The 23806-nt window shown below is 33.8% G+C and overlaps 1 protein-coding gene across 1 annotated transcript in view; it reads left to right on the top strand.

The window, feature by feature from the left end:
* The window catches only part of LOC124353140 (bifunctional glutamate/proline--tRNA ligase-like), a 127555-nt gene that overhangs the window by 20692 nt on the left and 83057 nt on the right, over window positions 1–23806 (top strand). The window contains 7 exon segments of the mRNA XM_046803001.1: window positions 108–252; window positions 789–1036; window positions 2109–2313; window positions 5192–5304; window positions 8181–8292; window positions 22536–22685; window positions 23349–23805. Coding sequence (XP_046658957.1) covers window positions 108–252; window positions 789–1036; window positions 2109–2313; window positions 5192–5304; window positions 8181–8292; window positions 22536–22685; window positions 23349–23805 — 1430 coding nt within the window.

Genomic DNA, 23806 nt, shown 5'->3' with positions numbered 1-23806 from the left:
TTATGATCCTAGTTTTAATCCTTGATAGTACCTTTCCATTACGTAAGTGTATTGCAGTTGATGAATCAGTTGACGATATTTAGTGTTAACACATTCCACTGTTGTAGGGATGACCCCAGGTTCCCTACCGTGAGAGGTATTCTGCGCAGAGGCATGACAGTGGAGGGGCTGAAACAGTTCATCGTTGGACAAGGCTCTTCACGCTCCGTTGTTGTCATGGAGTGGGACAAAATCTGGGCGTTCAATAAGAAGGTATTGGATACTACTACTTATATCTCCTTTTATTGAATGGAAGCGGATATTTAAATAAAATAGCTTTAAGAGCAACTTGTGTTGTGTTTAAACCTTTGTGTGCAAGGTAACAATGTGTTGTTTCCAGAGATTTGATTTGGGAATGTGTCAGTCAATATCATAGTGTGCTCACTTGTGCACCTGATGAGACAATGAGATCACCTCTTCACCTAGATTACACTACTTTTTGTAGTGTGGGTGTCTCTGATGTTGAAATGAAGCGGGGGGTTTCGTTTTGAGCAGCGTATTCGTTCTTCGTCACCGACTATTTTTGGATCCCTTCAAACGAACATGACTCCAGATTGCAGGAGTCAAGTCTGCAACAGCATCAGATTTCAGATGCTGTTCGTAAGAGAATGGTTAACTGAAGCTAAATTCAACATTCACATGAACAGAGGTAGTGTTTCAACTAGTACTCAGAAACAAAATTTGGGAACTTTTTTTTATATAATAATTATCTCTTAACTAACTGGTTGTGGTGTGTGTGTGTGTCTCAGGTGATAGATCCGATAGCCCCTCGCTACACCGCCTTGGACGGCAAGGATACTGTGCCCGTGCTACTGTCAGGAGTCAGTGAGGAACGTCTCACTGTGCCCAAACATCCCAAAAACCCTGAGGTGGGAGACAAAACCATCTGGGTTGGTCCTAGGATACTGATCGATCTAGAGGATGCTAAAACCCTCAAAGAGGGAGAGAATACAACGTTCATCAACTGGGGAAATCTTAAAATCAAGAAAATAATCAAGTGAGTGCTCTTTAAATTTTGTTTTGAATAAGTTGATATTTTATTACGTACTAAGTACTCAGTTTTATCAAAGAAAACAGACTTCTTAGAACATAAACAGTTTAGGTAGTCATAAATCTTATAGATTCAGTTTTCAGAAACATGAATGACATTACTGGTAAAAATGTACCGTTTACTAACTTAATTTATATAAATAGAAATAGAATAGTCTTATTCCTTACATAAAATTAAAATTTTTGAAAATTAATTGGCATGATTAAGTTAAAATATTTCCAGACAAAAAATATATTTGCAGTGCTCATTGACTCGTTTATTATGTAATATTCTGATTGCTCAAATATTCAATGTTGAATCACTCCAAAATAAACAAGTCATAGTACATTATACTGTGAAAATTGGCAAAGTATAAATTTTCATTGTACAAAAAATCAACACAATCACAAAGAATTTTTGTAGAAAACATGTAGAAATTGAGTTTTTGGCAATCTTGTCAATGTGATTTGAAAAACTTAATGTTGGAGCAATTGAAAATCCACTTCTTTTGTTGCAACTAAATTTTATTGAAATACAATTTGTACAATATTTTCAATTTTTGAGAATGAAAACAGCTGAATTTGTTGTCATTAATTTTCAATGCATTTATCACCAACCAATCAAGACCTCAGACTTAATGGGAATGGGGCTTTCTATTTATACATGCAGAGGTGCTATTGACATATTACATTTTTGTCTATTTTGTTGCATTGAAGCAAAAAAAAGGGCAAATCCTAGACATAAATACTTGGAGTATTAGTATGCATAACAAACTATTTGTTTTATTTTTGTAATTATGTATTAGGTTAGTTATTTACTTGAAGAAGAGATCAGATTACAGATCTCGAAACGTAGTGTTACTGATTTTTTGTTTCATTGAATGATGGCAAATGACCGGAAAAAAACGTGTTTCCTTCACAATCCTTTCATTGTAAAAAATAAAACTTCCAACAAAGTAAATGTCTGATAACCTGTAATTCTTTCAAAATAGACAAATAATGTAGTTTACCATCTTACAAGCATGTTTCTGTGGTGGCAGGACTGGTGACTCGGTAACAAGCGTAGAAGCAGAACCGAACCTGTCGGACAAGGACTACAAGAAAACACTGAAGCTGACGTGGCTGGCTGACACCGCACAAGCTCCCTTCATTCCTTGCATCTGCGTCTACTTCGACCATATCATCAGCAAACCTGTGTTGGCTAAAGATGAGGACTTCAAGCAGTATATCGGCCACAACACTAAGGTTCTGTGTTAATTTGAACTTTTATGAATAACATTGTATTAACCCTTTAACCTTTGTTGATGTAATAACAAATTGGAAGATCAGTTTGCCCTGGTAATAACATCTTATGCATCAACTTACCTGTGAATTTTAGACCTACATAAGCTTTGGAACTTCTTCGCACAGATCTTGAACATCTTAATTTCTTAAGTTCTTTTTGTCATATAGTAAATCAAAGCTCCTTATTTGTTGTCTCAGATATTCACTATACAAAGATTTATTACTGTTACAATTTTTATAGTTTGTAGGTTTTGTGGGAAATTAAATATTGTAAACAAACATATTCCTTATGTTTTCTTATGTTATTGAGTTTGAAAATGTAGTAGTTTTTAGATAAAATAGTTTTTACTCTCAGCTTAGTAGAATAATTTCTTATACTGTTACAATTATTTTTGTGTTATTATGTCATTTAAATTTGCTTACTGACATCACAGTTGTTGATGTTAGTAATTTTTATTTATTGGTAAATTTGTTCTTCCAATAGTTTTAAAAAGTTATTTTTATTTTCAACCTGGTCACATTACTGGAAATACAGTAGAGTCTCGGTAATCCGAGGTGAATGGGACCGAATGTACCTCGAATTGTGAAGAACTCGAATTATACGGAACACTTTAAGAAAAATTGGGTTATAATTAGAACTGAAGGCAAACAAAAGAAATATGCTTTTATTATAAATACCAGCATTAAGAAATTACTTACAGAGGTCCAAAGATGCAATCTTTACTTAAAAAAACTGTCTAGAGTTTTTTGTTTCACCACACTGCAGCGTTTGCGGGCAGCCATGTCTCTCCACCGCCGAAGCCGTGTCTGCCGCTGTCGCATCTGCTTGCTCCTCTACGTAGCGCAGGGCCGCATCCAGTGCCGCGTAGCCGTCGCTGTGAGTCATTGCCGGGTCTGTCTCCTGCACACTTTCTTCTTCCTCACTCCCTTCAGCTGTCATGTCTGTGACCATCTCAACTATGGTGTCGTCTGTTGTCTCTTAACTGTTCGTCCCTACTCATCCACTCTCCAATATCAGTTTGATTTGTCCCATTGCAACCAGGAAGTCTGTTTATTAAAATTTATTAACGGTTAGATCGTCATCTTCATCATCATTTTCAATTTTACACACTCCGATTTTCTTCTATGATTTCTGGATTGTTTCTGGTTTAATTTCGCTCCAAGCTTCAGCGATCCAATAAATTACATCCTTAATTGTGACTCTTTTCAGGAAATCTTTTATGGTTGCCTCTCCTTCAATTGTTTGAAACATTGATTGCAACAAACGGCGTCTGTACTTTTTTATCAAAGTTTCAAGTACGCCTTGGTCCATAGGCTGAATGAGGCTGGTCACGTTTGGTGGCAAAAACATCGTGCGTATGCCATCGCATTGCAGTTCCCCTTCATCTGGGTGTGATCCTGCGTTATCAAGTGTTAAGATGGCTTTAGAGGGTAGGTTGCTTTTCTTCAACAACTTTTTTGGTTTCAGGAACAAATTCACTAAAAAATCAGTTTTTTAAAAAATTTATTTGTCCATCCATACGTTTTTTTTGTTTGTATAAGTTGCTGGAAACGTTGAAATTGACATGTTTTTAAACGCACGAGGCTTAGAAGACTTGCCAATGACAGTTAGTTTTAATTTATGGCTTCCCGACGCGTTTTGAAGCGGCTAGCACAGTCAGTCTCTCTTTGCTTTTTTTTTGACCCGGAGCAGCTTTTTCCTCCCGTGTAGCTAGAGATTTTGATGGCAAAGTTTTAAAATTCAAACCAGTTTCATCACAGTTGTAAATCTGATCAGGTGTTAAATTTTCACTTTTAATAATATTTTTTAACTTTTCACAGAACTGAACAACTGCCTCGGAATCCGCCGAGAGTTTCTCCCCACAAATTTCTAACTGCCTCACGCCATAACGTTTTTTTTCCAACGGTCAAGCCATCCTACACTTGCCGTAAAATCTTCCTCACCTTCATTGATTTCATTGCGAAAGTACAACGCCTTTTCCTGTAAAATAGGTCCGGAAATAGGACAACCTTTGTTTCTTTGTTGGCAAAACCATAAAAATAGGGCCTCGCTAGATTTTTTATACTCTGCTTTCTTCATAGACTTCCGCTCATTAGTACACTTTTCCGAGCACTTTTCTGATGCAAACTTTTCAATTTTATCGCGATTCCTTCGCCAGTCACCAACTGTCACTTCACCAACTCCGTACTCGGCAGCTAATTTTTTTTAAACGTTTCACCTTTATCAAGTCTTTTAAGAGCTTCTAGTTTTGTTTTTATCGGTACAAACTTTCTTTTACTTCTTTAACTCATAGTTCACTGTACAATGAACACATAAACACTTCAGAAAATACTTTTTTACTAAAACTTAATATTTAGACAAGTACTGTACGTTGTAAATAACAGATGGGTAAGCGCACTGCGATCGTAATCTAGAACAACCGTGCCGCAGTCGAACGTGATGAGCAACGGACTGATTTATTTTTAGACAATACGGGGCGCGATGTTCCGTGGCCTTGACAATAGGGTGGGGGTGGGGCGTTGCAAATGAAGTGGCACTGATGAGTCAGGCTGCCGGCTTCTCCAAGTAGCCTAGCACTCAGTTTAGTTACAGACATGCGCTCGGGTGTGTTGTACAAATATGTCAATATCACATTTGATTTTTTTACATGTGTTGGCTCGGATTTAACGGAACCTCGGACTATCGAGACTCGAACTATCGGGACTCTACTGTACTGACCATCACTATATCACATACCATACTGTTATTTGTATTCAAATATTACATAATTAATATAAAAATAAATAATTTATTCAGTTAAATAAAATATGTTATTTATCAAGAGATGTTTGTTCATAGACTGAAGTGGTGATGCTGGGAGATCCAGAACTAGTCAATGTCAAGAAGTCAGAGATAATTCAGCTGCAGAGACGAGGCTTTTTCATCTGTGACAGCCCTTATCAACCACCTAGGTATCTATTTTTCTCCATTAGTATATTAAATAGTGTAATTTTGGTTTGCTGGGCAATTGATTGAAAATACAGGTAGCTTCTCAGGCTGTGAGCCTTGCGATTCAACTGTACCTACAAGATATGATTCCTAGATAGGGAGTTCTAAGCTGGTTTCTTCCCACGAAAAATGGCTCCTAGAAATGTAAATTGCCTTCATCACAATCTAAATTCACATCTATTCCCAATTCCTAAAATGTATTTGTCAGTATGAACCCTTTGGGTGTGTACTCCCAAGGCCATCTATGTTTGAGTTGATATTGAGTCACACAAACATGGCTCCTCCATCTTTACCGATCTTCTGCATCTTCTTCATTATCTCCAATTACATTCATATCAGAATATACGTGGCTTTCACCATCTCTCTGTCTTGGCTTTTCTCTAGTTCGCCTTCCTTCAGGGTTTCTTTTTTTAAGCTGCCTCTTCTTCACTTTTTGTCACACACAATGTTACTACCGGTAAAGATCTCGATCTCTCAGTTGTGGTTTTCTTTTTTATTCACTGTTCATATGTTGGTCCATGAACAGTGGACTTTCCACAATATTTTATCCTCAAAAACTATTAATTTTTGTTCCTCTTTCTTGTTTACTTTGCAAGTTTCAGACCAATAAAACTAAATTGGGCATATTATTGTTTTATATAGTCATATTTGTGTTTTCTGTAACAGAGATTTTGACAAAATTATCCTGTTACAGGCGTATGGACATTTGTTAGCATGATTTAGTCTGTCTTATATTTTCCTTGCTGTTTTGAAACCTTTTAGGTACTAACACCTCTATATCTGGACGTGCCCATAGAAGCCAAGAAGTATGAACATCCATATACAAGGACATTTCAAATACAATTTTAATCACACTTACGATATTAAATTGATCCCAACAAAACTTAGATTATGAGTACATGTATATTAATATGGTTACGCAAGTTGTTCTTTGTTTGACTTTAAATTTAGAAAACATTGACATCCCCCTGTATCTTCACTTGCTACATTAGAATAGTCAACTACTTGTAATTTTTGCATGTGCTTAGACGTGATATTATTATTTTGATTTGTTATTTTTTTGGAATATATTTGTTTAAAAATTAGACATTCCAGTTAGTGAGAATACTGAAAGTGATGGATTTTTTTTTCAAATAAAAGTGAATCAGCTGTGTATTTTATATAAATAAAAAACTGTGAATTTAATGATTTTTCAAAAATCCTAAAGGTCTTTGTAAGAAGCCTTTGGTTGATTTCACATAAAAATTACTATGTTATTGAAACGTAAAATTCAGAGAGAAAAGTTTTAATTTTAACAAACTACATCTTTCTGACATGTACTGTCTAGTGAATTACCAACCGAAAGTGTAGTTTGAAGTCCAATTCTATTTTTAGACTTATTGCAGTAATTCTAGGAATGTTCTTCCCCCTGTGACACTCTACGAGGTGTGTTCAAAAAGTATAGCGAATTTTGAATTTTCGCGGGTTACGTATATTCGAATTTTGATTTTTTTTTTAGTGGCGTTATGTTGGTGCAAATGTCTCTCACTTATGTTTACAATTTTCGGCCATTTTGACTGTTCAGTTAATTGTTGACAGTTGCTTTGCTTCGTCTTCGATTTTTACCTATTCAAAAAATGGAACAAAGAACATGTATAAAATTTTGTGTGGAAAACGAAATTAAGTGCCGATGCATTCCGAATGTTGATTGTGGCATACGGAGAAGCTACTACTTTGGACAAAAGCACAAAAGCAACGTTTATTGGTGGTACAAAATGTTTTCAGAAGGCCGAGAAGATGTGAACGACGAAGAGCGCTTCGGACGCCCGAGCACTTCAACAACAGACGAAAAAATTGATGAAGTGAAGAAAAGGGTATTGGCCAATCGTCGAATCACCGTTAGAGAAATTGCTGAGAAAACCTAGGCATATCGATTGGCTCATGCCATCGATAATTTGGGCATGAGACGGGTCGCCGCAAAATTCGTACCAAAATTGCTCAATTTCGATCAAAAACAGCATCGCATGAACATTGCTAATGAGATGTTGGAATCTGTCCAAGACGACCCGAATTTGCTCCCGAGGGTCATAACTGGTGACGAATCGTGGGTTTATGGTTATGATGTGGAAACCAAAGCTCAATCATCTCAATGGAAACTGCCGCACGAACCAAGACCGAAAAAAGCACGCCAAGTTCGGTCGAATGTGAAAGTTTTTGCATATAGTTTTCTACGATTGCAGGGGCGTGGTGCATCATGAGTTCCAGTTCAGGACGACACTACGCCTCGATTGGCGAGATAGAGACGGCATCGGAGGAGGAGCTGAACAAGATACAAAAAAAATGAGTTTTGAAGTGCTTCGAAGATTGGAAAAAAACGTTGGCACAAATGTATAATTTCCCAGGGGGCTTACTTTGAAGGGAACAAAATAGATATTCACGAATAAATAAATAATTTTTGAAAATACACAAAATTCGCGATACTTTTTGAACACACCTCGTATGTTTGTCCTTTATAGTTTGTCTATATTGTCCAGAAACACTATACTGTTGATGGTTGTGCAAAGTAGTATGATTTTTTATGTGGATATAATATGTACAACAAATTGCAAAAAAATACCAGCTCTTGCTGCTCCTGTATATGGGAGGAACATCTTAATCTCTTATTCTTCTCCAATATCAACTGCCATGTCGTCCATGATTAAATGAAAAGTTATTTCAAATTTTGTAGTTGTTTGTTGAAATGTATTTATCAAACATGGATTGGAACAAGTTATTTGAAATATTTGTGATAAGGTCTAATAATAGTTATAAAAAGATTTAAGATTAGTTTATCACACAGCTAATAACTGTGTTGTTGTAGTTTGCACACCGGGCGGGCATCTCCCATCGTTCTCTTCTCAATCCCAGACGGCCACACCAAGGAGAACCCCACTGCTGGAGTACCCAAGAAACAGCAAATTTCTGAAAAAGAAGTGAGTCAGCAATCTTCTCTTCACTACGAAAATTGCCCATATGCTCATCATTTAATGTTTTGAGGGCAATATTGGTTTAATTATAATATAATTACCAGTTTCTAATGTGAATAGCGTCACGGTGGCAATCTGTCATCACCATTGCCATTTTCTCACATAATAAACTAGCAGTTACCTGTGGCATCACACACAATTTCGTATATGAGCACTTCTGGTTTGAGTGAATTATATTTCCAACGCCAATGTTAAGTTTTGCCTTTTTGTCACAATCAAGAAAATTATGACAGGTTTGAAAAACCCTTCTGTCAAAAGACATCTAAGATGGTTCTTATGACAGTATTTAAATTTAAAGTAAAAGTTCTATCGTAACTTTTTCTTTGATATCTTCATTACAGTACTGACAAGGAAACAGGATTTTTCCGGACATTTTCCATCATTCAGTGAAACAAAAAATCAGTAACACTACGTTTTGAATTCTGCAATCTGATCTCTTCTTCAGGTAAAAACTAACCTAATACATAATTACAAACTAGGTTAAAATAAACAAATAATACCAAAGTGTTGCGGCACGCCTAAGTCAGTAATAACAACCACCATGTTATGTGTCAATTTCACTAACTCTAAAACATGCACTTAATAAAAAAACTATACACAATACTAATCATAAAACTGAACTACGGAATACAGGTCACAATACGTCTGCATTTGTCTACCAACCACCTGCGACTGACCAGAGGCCAATAGCAAATGGCAATCGTCATGGCAGAAAGAAACAAGATGGCGGAAATAAAAAGGAAGGGGTACGGGAATGGTCCTTTTTTTGCTCAAGGGTTGGTAAATTAAGTCAATGATGATGCAGAATTACTGAAACGTGTTATAAGAGGTGACGAATCATGTGTTTATGGATATGACGTTAAAACTAAGGCTCAATCATCCCAGAAGAGGTATTCTGGCTTGCCAAGACCGAAAAAGGCTCGACAAGTGCAGTCGAACATGAAGGTTGTACTCACAGTGTTCTTTAATTTTAATTGCATAGTTCATCAGGAATTCTTGCCACAAGGTCAAATGGTCTATAAGGAGTTCAATGCCATTTGTGTGAATTAATTTGAAAAAAAAACATCCAGATTTGTGCAAAACAATTCATGGTTTTTTCACGATGACAATGCACCTGCTCACACTTCATTGCTTGTTTGTGAATTTTTTGAACTGTACTGTAATAATACAGCCTCCATATTCTCTAGACATGGGTCTGACTAACTTTTCTTTATTTAAAAAATAAAGAGCCTTAAAGGGGCATCGTTTTACAAGCATAGACAACATTTAAGTGTATCGCTGAATGTGCTAAAAGCTACCACAAAGATTGAGTTTGAAAAGTGTTTCGAGGATTGTAAGAAGTGCTGGCACAAGTTAATTATATCTAAGTGGAACTATTTTGAGGGTGTTGTATTTTTGAAGAAAATGTGTACTTGTCTTGGTGATCTTCAAGCCCTAAGGCTGTGGTTTCCTAGACGCGTAATAGATGCGATGCGGCTTAGATGCGCTGCGGCTTAGATGCGCTGCGGCTTAGATGCGCTGCGGCTTAGATGCGCTGCGGCTTAGATGCGCTGCGGCCTATACTTCAGTCTGAAACGCAGCCGCCGTCCAGCAGTTTCCTAGACAGCGTAGAATACACACGGTTGTGCGTAACATGACTTCACATAAAAAGAAATTGCTAGCGGCTGCACTAATGCTATACAGTGATTTAGATCATGACATGGGATATTGTGGCATTGCAAGCTTCGAAAAAGCGTAAAACAGTGCAGTGAGATGTTCAAAAGAAGAGACAGTGAAGGTGCTTACAATTTATTAGTGACTAAACATTTAATAGACAAGGAAATGAAGTTTAGATTCACTAAAGAACAATTTTTCTATCTTGCTAATTTAATAAAGGACGACTGTTCTACAGAATTAACAAACCGAGTGAACAATTCAATGTCTTCTGGTATGAAACTGGCAGTTACTTTAAGATGGGTGAAATTCCAAATAAAGCTGTCAAAATTATTACAAAATATTAGTAACTATGTATTCTTGTCCCCAATTAAATCAACTCTTCGTTGTCATTGTTTGAGAATTTTGCCTTCTTCGCGACATTTTCCCTCCAATTCTAATTTTGATATTGCACAAGACATGTCTGTTACGCAGCGTATCTCAGAGTTGACTGCTCTGAAAGCAGTAAGCCAAATACGCAGCTATTGATACGCGCCTGCGCGCGCACGGTTGTACAACCACAGCCTAAGACATTGTACAACATAGAGCGAAATAGTGATCATCTTCATCAGTAAGTGGATAGGAAAAATCATATTTCCCTTTGTTGTAAGTGATCTTGAAATAACTGAGAAAGAAATTAAACATCTCGTAGCTGTAAAATACCCCAAAGGGACAAAAGAATGGGGCTGTTTAAAGAAGGGCCTGAAAAAATTGGAATATCTGTTTTACATGATATATACAATTCTCTTTGGTATTACAAGAGAACTCTGGGGATTCAGGGGAAGACTTTCAGATGCTACTGTTTGTTTTAGTCTACTGTACACATAAGCGTAGAAAACATTCAGGATGACTTCTTTGCTAATGATAGGAACCAAGGTTCAGAAAACCAAAGCAGGTGGTGTTAATTAGACCCAAGATTGTCTATGTGAGACTACCTCTGCCCCTCATCAATTACCCTCAAGTAGACAAGCAAATTTTCTGCTTTGTATCCTTGGTGGAAGTAAGTTGGTTTTAATGGAAAAGACATTTTTTGTATACTTCCACATAAAATTTATTAAAATAGCGCTTTCGCTGGTTAAGGCATCATCAGTTTGACATTGTTTACAGAAAAAACATATGTGTAAAATATAATAAACATATGATAAAATAGAATAAAATTTAAAACTAACTGTAAAGATCAAAAACTAATAAATTATAAAAGAATTATGTAGAAAAATGTATGTAAACAATGTCAAACTGATAATGCCTTAACCGGCGAAAGCGCTATTTTAATAAATTTTATGTGGAAGTATACAAAAAAATGTCTTTTCCATTAAAAGACAAGCAAAATTTGAAAGGCTTGTTTGATTAACAGAGCTATAACTACTAAGTCTTGAAGGAACCACTTATAGATTACTAGCTGTCAAAGCTGGTGTGCCTCAGTGATATGTTTTGTTTGCTAATTTGTTTATTATTTTCATTAATGATTTACTAAGTAATCATTCTAAAAGTGATAAATTTAGATAACATTGCGTTTGTACCATTAAAAATGGTATAAAGAAACTCTTTTCCAGAAAATTAAAAGTTGCCTAAAGAATTTGAGACATTGGTGAGGCAAGAATAAGATGGTTTCCAACACTTCCCAAACGAATTTTATTAATTTTGATAATTAATTTTATCAAGCATAAAGAAGCTTTATTGACATAAAAAAAAAACAAAAGACTATTAGACATTATCAGAAACATAGTAAACATCTACTAATGAAAACTACATTATAGTTCAAATATTATCCTTTAAGTGGTTATCATTGTGGCCTGAAGATAGACATTATTCTAGTCTTAAAATTAAAAAGTAAATACATAATTTATCAAATAACAATTTGCTAAACACGAAGACTAAAAATGTACATAATAAAATTATCACCCGAATAACATTAACAAATTAAAAATGACATTAAATTAAAACAAATATAGTAATAAAAAAAATAACAAAGTTTACAGTTAAAACGTTAAAATACTTGTATCACACGTTAAACATTAATTTACAGTGTATAAGGGAGTTACCTTAAGCCAATTCTTAATATAAAATCACTACCAGGTAACTTATTAAAAAGTTGAACCAGCATAAAGTAGCAACTTTTTTTAAATGTTTTACTGGAATTAGATTTAATACATATATGGCCCTTGTGTTATAGTTATGGATATGACGCACATCTCATACTCATTAAAATTGTCTTTAACTTTTACTGAACAATAATATAGTACATACATACATTGTACTGTCATTATTAGAAAGTCTTTAAAAATTTATCTACAAGATTCTCTACCCTTCACATTGTTGATCAGCCTTAAAGCTTGGTTTTACGGTGGAAAACTCTTTGTGCTCCACTACTATTGCCCCACAAGATTATTTATTTTTGTGCCCCAACAACACTACAATTATTAATTAACACATATTGTTTAATCAATTAAAAAAAATATTTTAACTTGCTCCGCAGATTTTGTTACAAAAGTTCTGTACACTGTAAGCCCCGTGAAACGTCATCCATGGCGTCTTCCTTTGTCCAAATCGGCCACTTAACATTTGGTACGCATATAACAATGTCAGTTATTAGCATGTCACGGTGGCCAACCGAGCGTAACGCTAAGGTGTGGTTGGTTCAGCCCCGTACCATTTCCTTTGTGTAGCCAGGTGTCAGGGTAACGAGGATGTCAGTCACTACAGCGATGAGAGATGTGAGTTTTGTTTGGAGCGGTTTTTTTTATCATTTTGATAATATTGATTTTGAGAAGATCAGATATGAGATATTTCACTGAATAAACTAAACATTAGTCAAACTCAATTGTATTACAGATCTGTAACGTGTCTGATAAGATTTCTGTTTAAAAATTTTAAATATTAAAATATGTGAAGGAATAAAATATATAATAATTTTATTTTAAAGTTATATCAGATATATTACAACAATTCCAAAAATGATAATATTATTCTGCTTCATGATACAAAATCTAATTTTTGACTGCATAATAATACAAATGTTTGAAGTTTGTTATTGACAATGGAAGGTTCGAAAGGATAACAGGATTTCAGACATTTGTCATCGTTGTAGGTTATAAAAGGTATAACACCAAGGTATATATCTTTTATAACCTATAACGATGGCAAATGTCCGAAATCCTGTTATCCTTTCAGTACAAATGTAATTCACAGTTTAGAATAAATGATCTCTGAAATATGAAAAGTAATTATGAAAAATTTCTGTAACGTTTCTGACAAGATTTCTGTTTTAAAATTTTAAATACTAAAATAATTGGAGGGGGTAAAAACTCACAATCACATGTTTAATGTTAGTTTTTATTTTTGTAAAATCTAAATGTTAATTTTATTTAGAAAAAATTTAAATGTTACTTTGTTAAAATGAAATGTTAATTTATTTTATTTAAATATTTATGTTAATTTTATTTTAATAATTGTCGCAAAATATCAAAACAATTCCTAAAAATGATAATATTGTTCTGCTTCATGATACAAAATCTATTTGTTGACTGTATAATAATATATATGTCATGGTAATAATATAATAATAATATACATGTAATAACAATGACAGTCTAACTGTTTTATATTAACTTGACAAAATATTCCATACTAGACTTCCATGACCCTTGTTCTTATCTCAATGATAATGTACAACAGAATGTAAATAAATAAAATTAAATAAACGGTTTTGACTAAATGATCTGTGAATTAAGAAAAGTGCATTACTCCTTTGAGTAAAGTTACGATATTTTTCTAAATTTTACATTGTTTTAAGATCACGAATTAAAACAATTGTTATTTTATAGTAAGGTACATTAAAACAAATCATTTTAATTAAATATTATTGGAAAACACAGTGTGCAGTGATGTTTAGGAAAGCAAATGTTTGGCGCTGTTTTGTAGAGGATATACCGATTATTGTGTGGTTCTTTTTATTTAATAAGGCTAGCTTTCTCTGATTTTCATAGGTTTGATACTTTATTTAGTAGTTATAAAACTAATATTTAATAATCAATCTAAACATGCACTATTAGCTTTTTCTGATTACGTTCATTGAAAAACTCAATCAAGCAAGTATTTTCAATTGTACATGATTAATAATGAATTTACTACACTGTTAGTCAATATAATTAGTATTGTTGTTTGTAATGTTCCAATACTACATTGTTAGTAATGTTGCAATACTAAGTTGTTAGTAATGTTAATGTCTGAATTCCATGTATTATGCTCACCATTGACACTACTACAATTCACGACAAAGTTTACAAAGTTTAAAACATTCCATGTTCTCGCTAACTATGAGGCTCATCCTGTTCTCCAATTTTTAGTGCAGAAAAAGTCCTCACCATCAGATTACAGAGATTTATACTGAAAGTACAGTCAATGGTGCAACGATTCCAAAATAGATATTTCAATTAAGAATTAACAGAAGGTCACAACAAAAAGCAAAGTGACTTGGTTAGTAGAAACAAACAATTTGTAATTTCAGATGAATTTTCACGAATTTCGAGAACCCCGTGTTCAGCATGAGATTTTAACCATCCGCTTAGTTTCCCAAGATGTGTTTCAAACATAGCTACATGTGTGTACAAAATAAAGTAAATTCACTCTGACATTTCTTACCTAGTGCAATTATGAATGAGAGGATAAGATAGTAAAGGGTTAGATACAAAAGGGCAAGATAATACTCCCATCGACCTTGAAGTGACATAACTCAGACTCATAGATACCCATTTTGAACAGCTTGTAGATGATGGGCAAAAAAAGCCCAGTCAGCTGACTAGAAATCATTATGATGTCTAAGAATAGCTTTGTTGTCTATGATGGGGGGTCTTTGACAGCTCTTGCTCACCTGTCCTTAAGCTCCGTTCCTACATTAAAGTTGAACTTTTTATGGGTAGTCAGAGATTTAAGTTACATTAGATAGTTTATTTCAGACCATTTTGGACAACAGTGAAGCTGCTGATAGATCTAAGTGCAGCTTGACTGTCTTAATAGGAAAAAGATCTTAGCACCCTCCAGTTTTCTAGATAAGTTGATCCAGGCACACAGATGTATTACAAGCATTTCTGTTTGAAAGCCTGGTCGGTAAGGAATCCAGGGTCTTATAGACCCTGAAGTTTGGTTCTTTGACACCAAGATTCACCCCATACATATAGACATTCACTTTTGTACAGTATGTACATTGAATAGTGTCAATCCATTCAAATAAATAATTATTCAAATTGTATACTATATTAAAAGTAGCATGAACATCTAATGTTAAAATATTATTGATAGCAAAGTGCCTATAAGGAATGTAAAACCTTAGCAACAATCTAATAACAAAACCTTTCTAAATCTATTTTTATCTTGTACGTCATGAATTCTTTAACCCTTTTAGTGCCAGAGATAAAATCAAATCCATGTTGAAAAGTGCTGAGTCATTTTTTGTATGATTATATGAAAAGTGCTGGGTTTCAGATAAAAATGTAAGGCTTTAGAAAAAATTTACATAAAATTTATTTTATCATAAAAAGCTTTTTTTACTTCTTTTTAAAGGTAAATAAATTACGTATCAGAAAATATTCAACATTCAAATTTTTATATTATTTTTAAAACTAAAAAATCATTTTAAACAGCAACATTTCCACGGAAACAAAACAAGAATAAAATTTTAAAAGTTCAGATAAAATAACTATACAAAAATTTTATTTTGAAATTTCAATACTTTCATGATAAAAAGAATTTTAAAATTCCCCAAAATCATGTGTAATAACCTAATATTGTACCACAAACAAAACTTTTTTAAATAGTTAATTACTAGAGATTATTTTCAGTAAAACGCAAGGTTTCAGAAAAATATTCACCTAAAATTTATTTTTTATGATTAAAAGCTCCTTTTTAGTTTGTTTGAAAGATCACTACGAGTGTACTGCGCATCGTCGAGAACGACCGCTGATAGGCAGTACGCAATTGCCGATTACCTAATGTGGTTTCGTTGCGCTTTGTTTATGGAACTCGTACATAGATAACCTAATTAACAAATTATTGTATTTTAGCGAGTAATATTTAGCTTGCAGATATTAATTATTGATAAATTTATGTTCGTGCATCACTACGAGTGTACTACTGCGCATCGTCGAGAACGACCGCTGATTGCCGTACGCAATTGCCGATTACTAAAACGTGGTTTCGTTTCGCTTTGTTTATGGAATCCCGTATATAGATAATCTAATTAACAAATTATTGTATTTTTTTAGCGAGTAATATTTAGCTTGCAGATATTAATTATTGATAAATTTATGTTCGTGCATCACTACGAGTGTACTGCGCATCGTCGAGAACGACCGGTGATAGACAGTACGCAAATTGCCGATTACTGAAACGTGGTTTCGTTGCGCTTTGTTTATGGAATCCGTATATAGACAATCTAATTAAGAAATTATCGTATTTTAATGAGTAATATTTAACTTGAAAATATTAATGTAGCCTATATACTTATGTTCGTGCATCGCTACGAATGTACGAGAACACCTGATCGGCAGTACGCAAATAACCGATCGTAAAAGGTGCTTTGGTTGTACTTTTTTTTTAACAAAGCTGTAGATATATAATATAAACTAACAAATAAACGTGTTTTTGTAAGTAATAGTTCGCTTGCATTTTGTATTTTTTTAAATTTATGTTTGTTAAATGCCACACGTCTATGTGCGGATGTCAGCTACTCAAGAGGAAGCAAACAACGATCGCTAATTTTGTTTACTTCTCAGTTTTTGTAATTTATAAATATTTTCTCTGTAAAATTGTATTATGTTTATATTTCAATACTTTTAATCATAATTATGAGCGATTTAACATTTTTTAGCAGTTCAAGTTTAAAAGACATTTTATAACTAATACAATATTATTGCTTATTGAAGGTATATTTTTTGGAAGCCCATATTAGAGTTTATGAAATTAAAATAAAAGTTAGGGTATACGACTTAGTTCTTAAAATGTAGCTATTTCTCTGAACTTCTTACATTTATATTATAGTACAGTTCTCAAATGCTTAAATATAACAGATATAGGATTTGAGATGATTTTGTTTGAATTTTACTTAGTCTAAAAAACCTATTAGGTTTGCAAAGTTTCATGCATTATTTCTCCCGTAAAAAGTATAAGTAAAGGATATTTTTTAACACTATAAGTTTTTATGAATTTATCCTTTTTACTAGAGTACCGATACATTTTCCAATCTGAGATTGATGGAGAAATTGACACATTGTTACAACACTGTGTTGTTGACACAGTGGCAATTGTTACCTCAAGTACCGATCTTATAAATGGGCTTGTATGCGATAGTTTATAGTTTCTACATACCGCACAATGCATTCTAGCAGAACTGCCTTCAATATTTTTTGATCCTCCAAAAAGTAGCCATCGATTACCTAAAACGATCCCTAAATTTTTATTTCAATTTGTCGTCTAACCGTCTAGAAATGACTGTATGCTAGAGCCGGTCCCCGAAAAGAACTAATCGCTAGATACGGGCTTAACGTAATCGTTCCTTTGCACCGAATCTTCTTCCAGTCCGATACTGACTCACGTAGCGACATTCGCTTGAAGCGATTGTTTCTCAGAATCGATACTTTTCCAATCCGGGATCGATATATTTTGGGCGCCGGCCCCGGAAGCTTTGATAACACCTTCTAAAATTACTTTTTGCAGTAACCTAATTTTTCATCTTCAAAAACTCTAACACGGTATTTCTTGGTATATGATGAATTAAAAATAAATAATCAAAATGTAACATAAGTATGTTTTATAAATACATTTTTCGAAGTTGAATCGAAAAGAAGGCTAGAATAAATAAATCTTTGTTTCTATAAATACTCTGAAATTAATACTTTTCCACATACAATCAATTTTATTTTAAAATACAGTTTATTAAAGCATTAATGTTTTCTAAATAGTCGTAGGTAATACTGTATGGAGCCCACGAGTAGAGCGCCCTCCGCCTGTCAGGGCTCCCTGTCAATCACTGTTCATACATTTCTAAAAACATTAGGCATTCTACACTATAAATAATTTTCTTACGTTTTTAATAAAATAATATTAAGTATTTAGTTTGTAATTACAAAAAATAGCATTATTTGATTAACTGTTCTCTTAAATTAGAACAATTTTGTGTTTGCATGGTATATTAACCATTTCGTTCACTCGCTGTTCTTGTTTTATTTTTCTCTATTAGATCAATTTATTGGTTAGTAATTCTAATGTTGGAAATTATTTTAATACGATTTTAACATTGTTTAGCACTATTAATTCTATTTTTACTTTTGTCGTTATCAATTTATTTCATACGTTTAAACTATATGCATTAACAAGTATTGATAGCACAAATCTAAAAGAGTCGGCCGCCTTGAAATTATTACCATAAATTAGAGCATTTAATTAAATAATAAGTATATATTTAAATATGCACTATACATATGTTAAACGTACAATGTTTATCAATAAATTGTGTAAATATCTAAATTACGAGTACAGATTAAATAACTGACAGGATTAACTATTCTTTTAACAACGACTGCAATGATACTCTTAATTTTTATATAGGCAAATGAACACCTTATGGACGAGATTACAGTCTATTTTTGGAATGGCTAGTTCTAGGAATTCGCTCTTATCTACCTCGCTCCCTCTTATCGCTCGCTACACCAAACGGGAGCTACCTACAGTAAATAAATAATGTACATTCTCGTAACTCAAAATTTGCAATAAGACAATTAATGTTTTCAGACGTGGAATGGTTTTATTGTGTGGTCCTCCAGCGAGCTAATACCCTTACTGCAACGTTTACGAGTTGTAAACTGCGTACGGTGCAAACGTCTGTGTACTGTACAATCCGCAGCGTCCAGCGAAACCGGTTCCGGAAGTGAAGCCGTACACCGCGTAGTGAGTGTGAATGACACGTCGCAGTCTTGCGGTTCGCGCTGCTCGGAAACTAGCCTTACGTCAGACGTTTCCTTGTCTGCGCTATCGTTACAGGCAGTGGTGATACAATACGATACCGAGTTCCGCCAACTTTGATAAACTGACTCATCGTAATTTTTAGTGTCACTCGTTACATTCAAGTGCGTTGCAAACATTGTGTTCATCGTTAACCGGATTTGTGAATATCGACTAGTAGTGAGGCCATAGGAAAGTGTGAGTAACTTACCGTTTTCTTGTGTCTTGCCTAATTAATTCTACCTTCGGTAATTAGCTGTAAATTATAGGTTTATAACAAATTTATTTGAAAAAATTGAAGTATTTGATTTTTTAAATTTCTTAAAAATATGATACTTATTAGGTGTGTTTCAAAACATATGTGATATGACCTAGTTGTTGTTACTTTATCGTGATCAACACGTGTCCGAAGGCTAGAGGGAGAATGCATGTTTACTTCAATAATACCAGGTGTTAGAATTGAGTTCGCTAGCAAAGTAAGGTTAGTATCGCACTGGAACGTTTGGCTCTTTGTAATCCAGATTTAAATGGCACTACCTCAATAATTTTTGTTTTGTCTGTTATCACATCTCAAATTTATATTGAAATATAAAGAATTGCAGTTTGTTATAATTTATTTGGTATTGTTTTATTTTAGTGAAAGTAATTTCTGCAAAATAGTTCTTCATGTATACAGAAAAGTCATATGATTTACTTCATTAATACATCATTAGGAGTTATTGATGTAGAAGACTCCCTGTCACATTCAAACTCCTGTTTGCTAAGAGTGTTCTAAATAAATTCTTCCTTGATATGACAACACTACCGTTTCAGCTCATTTATTAGAAAGTGATGTTGCAATGCCATCACCTTAGTTTGTAATAAATAAGATATACAGTAGAAATGAATAGATTTTATATCCTAATAATATTATAAATGTGAAAGTGCTTTTGTTTGTTTGTTTTGCTTTTTTATAAATAAAAATTAATCGCAAAATGTATTGCTAAGCGCTTATCTCGAGAACGGCTGGACCAATCCAGCTAATTCTTTTTTTTAATTATTTGTTGAAACTCGAGGAAAGTTTTATAAAAAGAGAAAGATTAGAAAATTTATCTAGAACATTTTGGAATTCTGAACAAATGGTAGTATTTATGTATCACAATCCAAATTTAACTGACACTAAACAGCTGTTGACACTTTCAGCTGAAGCTTGATACAAAGTTAAAAATATCTGTTTACATTAAATAAAAAAAGATAATTGTACAATCATCAGTAGTGTAATGAAGATTACAAATAAAAAGTTAATAGCCAACTTTTACTCCAGATTGCACCAGTATCTAATGCATTATAAATATTATTTGAAGAGTGTTATTAAACCAACCATTATGAACAAAAGTTATAAATGTTTTCACATATGGTACTCAAAACTGATGGGCTTCTTTGACATTTTAACAGCGACTTAAGGGAAAACAGAACCAACATGCCTCAACGATATATTCTTTCCCTGACTGCAGTCTGAAACGCAACAAAACTTTATTACACAAAATCTTATAAAAGATTATTTTGGAGAGCTGCATGAATTTCTCCTTTATATCAGAAATAGGTAGGAGATCCTCCTAGACCGTAGTAGGCTTCTCAGTTCTACATATGTTCTATGTATATTTTCTCTCGGGTCAACTAGACAAATTCAACTATGCCACTGGAAATACCTTTCATGGGAAGTAGATTACAAAAACAGAAAGTAGTTGCTTTTTGATCGAAGTAGATTTACATATGTATTTAGTATTTTGATTGGAGCAGTAAGGCAAACTTAACTGTGGCACCGTAAGTAATTTTATACAGTAGGAAGTAGGCACCTTGTAGCCAAAGTAGGTTTCCCAGACGTTTTGAACATATTCTTTTCTTTGATCCAGAAATGCTCCTACACATGCAAAACATGATATAAGAGTCAGGTTAACCTCTGATACTCTTAAGTATTAACACTGAATAATATGTACCTAGTGTATGACTACTTAGGTTTGAAAAATTTCATAGAACTCCATCATATTATATTATAGTTGCTTTTACTAAATATTGAAAGGACTTAGATTTTAAAAATTGTGCATAAAGCCGTAGGTAACTACTAGTTCTCGATAAAATAGACTAAAGTGCAATTGTTTGAAAATATTGCCATACATAATCTTTGATGTTTCATGCAAAATTGTACGTAAATTTACAATTTTATTTTATAAAAATGTCTTTGATTGAACTAATGAAATGCTTAATCTTAATTTCAAATTATATGATTTTTAATATCCATTTATAGTTCTTTGTCATTAAATTTAAAAACTGAAAATATACCAAACTCTGATCCTTTAAGAAATAAAAGGCAAGACTAGAAATCAGTTTCACTTGTGTACATGAACTTACACATTTACATACATATATTGTAATACGAAAACAATACATTGTAATACGATTATAGTTTGTCCGCTGAATTAAGTTTAGTAGTGGTAACACAGCACACACTCCTTGTGACTGGTAAATCATACAACAAAATCAAATTCAGAAAAAATAGGAGAGGCAAAAACACAAATTGCATGAGTGAGATAAGGTGAGGGATCAGCAGTTTGTTGGTGTTTGGTCCCCAAGTAAATGTTTTTATTTCTTTGTCAAGATTTTCTTATTTCCTTAGATGCTTCTGTTTCCTTCATACAGAAAACCAAATTTTAAAAATTTCAAAAATATCTTAAGTATCTGGACATATTTAAATTTAAATTTTTTTCACATTCTTAAGTAGCTAGCTAAAGTTTAAATTATTTATGTTACATTTTTAGAAAATGTTCACTAAAGTATTGGTAATGAAAAAAGTGTATTTAAAATTTAGCAGCTATCAAATATGGGGGCTGTCTAGAAAGTAGATTACGTTTCACTCTGTAGCCGCTAGGGGCGGGACTATTGTGGCCATTTTGATGTCAGAGCACTTCTCTGTTCAGTGGCTATCCAGCCATGCTACAGATAGGTTACTGTCACTTCTTGCTTTACAGTATCAGTTTAAAATGTGAGATGCAATTGCGGTGCAATGTGCGGTCAGTAATATGGTTGTTGTTGGCTGAGCACAATAAACCAATTGTGATTTATCGCTCTGTGAAGTTTATGGGAACGATGTGATTATTGAAAGTGGAGTGTGTCATGGTGTATTAGGTTTAAAAAAAATGGCCGAACTAATGTGCATGATCACGAACGAAGTGAATGGCCAAGCATTGTGACCTATGAAATGATCTCAAAAGTCGATGAGAAGATTAAAGCCGATTCACAATAACAGAACTCTCATTTAGTTTTCCTCAAATTTCAAGGAGTTTGTTTTTTGTTTATATCAAAAAGTAAGTGTGTGTTTAGCAATATCTTTGACCTCTTTGGAATTTGTAACTCACCATGCTATATCATTCTTAGTTTGGTTTATGCTGATATCTTATAATCCGGTAGCAATCCTTCAGTGGTGGGTGACTGTCAACTGATGCACTGTACTGTTACTAATGTTGCAGAAAGTATCAACTGCCAAGGGGAAGGCTGTGGAGAAGTCACCGTCAGAAGAAGTCAGCCCTGGTCTACCAACAGACCCCGTGGTTGTGGATCAACAGATTCAAGTTCAAGGGGACAAGGTCCGGAAATTGAAGGCAGAGAAGGCCGCTAAGGTTACTATTTGATTTTATCTAGCATTTGTTTTAAAATTTGTAACAGAATTATAATTTCACTAGGATTAATGTGTTGTTTTGTAACGTGTTTTTCAATAACAACTCATCATTTTTTATTTGTTCTGGGGAGGATAGAAAGAGATTCCATTTTAATCGCATATATTTTATTTTATACTAAAAGAAGGTCAGTCCGTGCTAGTCTGTATAGCTGTGTTCCTTGTATTTGCAGTTTTGTATGCATGAGGGATGTTTAAAATTAGAACATGATATAAAGATTATTGACTTGGGACATAAATAAGTTGGTGCTGTGTCATTGAGTTTCTTACATGTTTTTATTCTTTGCAATTTGCTTTTACAAGTGAAGAGTTTTCGAAGTATAAATATTTTGTTGTTCACCACAAATTGAACATTTCTCTGTTATTAGATACAATTGTAGTTTTAAGATCAATCCCTTTGACGGATCTCTTGTGTATGTTTTTGTGGTAACTTCATCTTTGGTTTTGACTTTTGTGTTATTTCCATGTTTCAAGTATTTTGTAAGCCAGTAAATAGTGCATTAAATTTAAAGAAAACTATTTTTTTGGTTGGAATAAACTGATTAAAAACATTTATTTTAAGAATGTATTTTTATCAATCAACATAATGCTATGAATTTTTCCCCAGGCTGTTATCGACACTGAGGTGAAGAAGTTGCTGTCTCTGAAGGAACTTAAGGCGTCATTGGAGTCAAAGAAGACCGCAGATAAGCCTGGTGGAGGTGATGCTAACAGTCTGTCCCAGCAAATAGCAGCACAGGGAGAGAAGGTACGGCAGTTGAAGAGCGCAAAAGCTGCCAAGGATGTGGTCACGTCTGAGGTGAACACTCTGCTAACTTTGAAGGCAGAGTACAAGAAGTTGACTGGACAAGATTGGAGCGTGCAACCACAGAAACCAGCAGAAATCGACAACAAGGACGTCGAAGCACTCAACCAAAGTATTGTCTCACAAGGGAATAAAGTGAGACAGCTCAAGAGTGAGAAGGCTCCCAAGGACGTGATCAATGCTGAAGTCCAACAACTTCTAGAGCTGAAGAAGGAATACAAGAAGAGTACGGGAACTGAATGGAAACCTCAGGAAACGGT

The sequence above is a fragment of the Homalodisca vitripennis genome, chromosome 1, assembly GCF_021130785.1.
Source record: "Homalodisca vitripennis isolate AUS2020 chromosome 1, UT_GWSS_2.1, whole genome shotgun sequence".
NCBI lineage: Eukaryota > Metazoa > Arthropoda > Insecta > Hemiptera > Cicadellidae > Homalodisca > Homalodisca vitripennis.
Note: the sequence above shows the minus strand (reverse complement) of the source record. Positions and strands in the feature narration are given on the sequence as shown.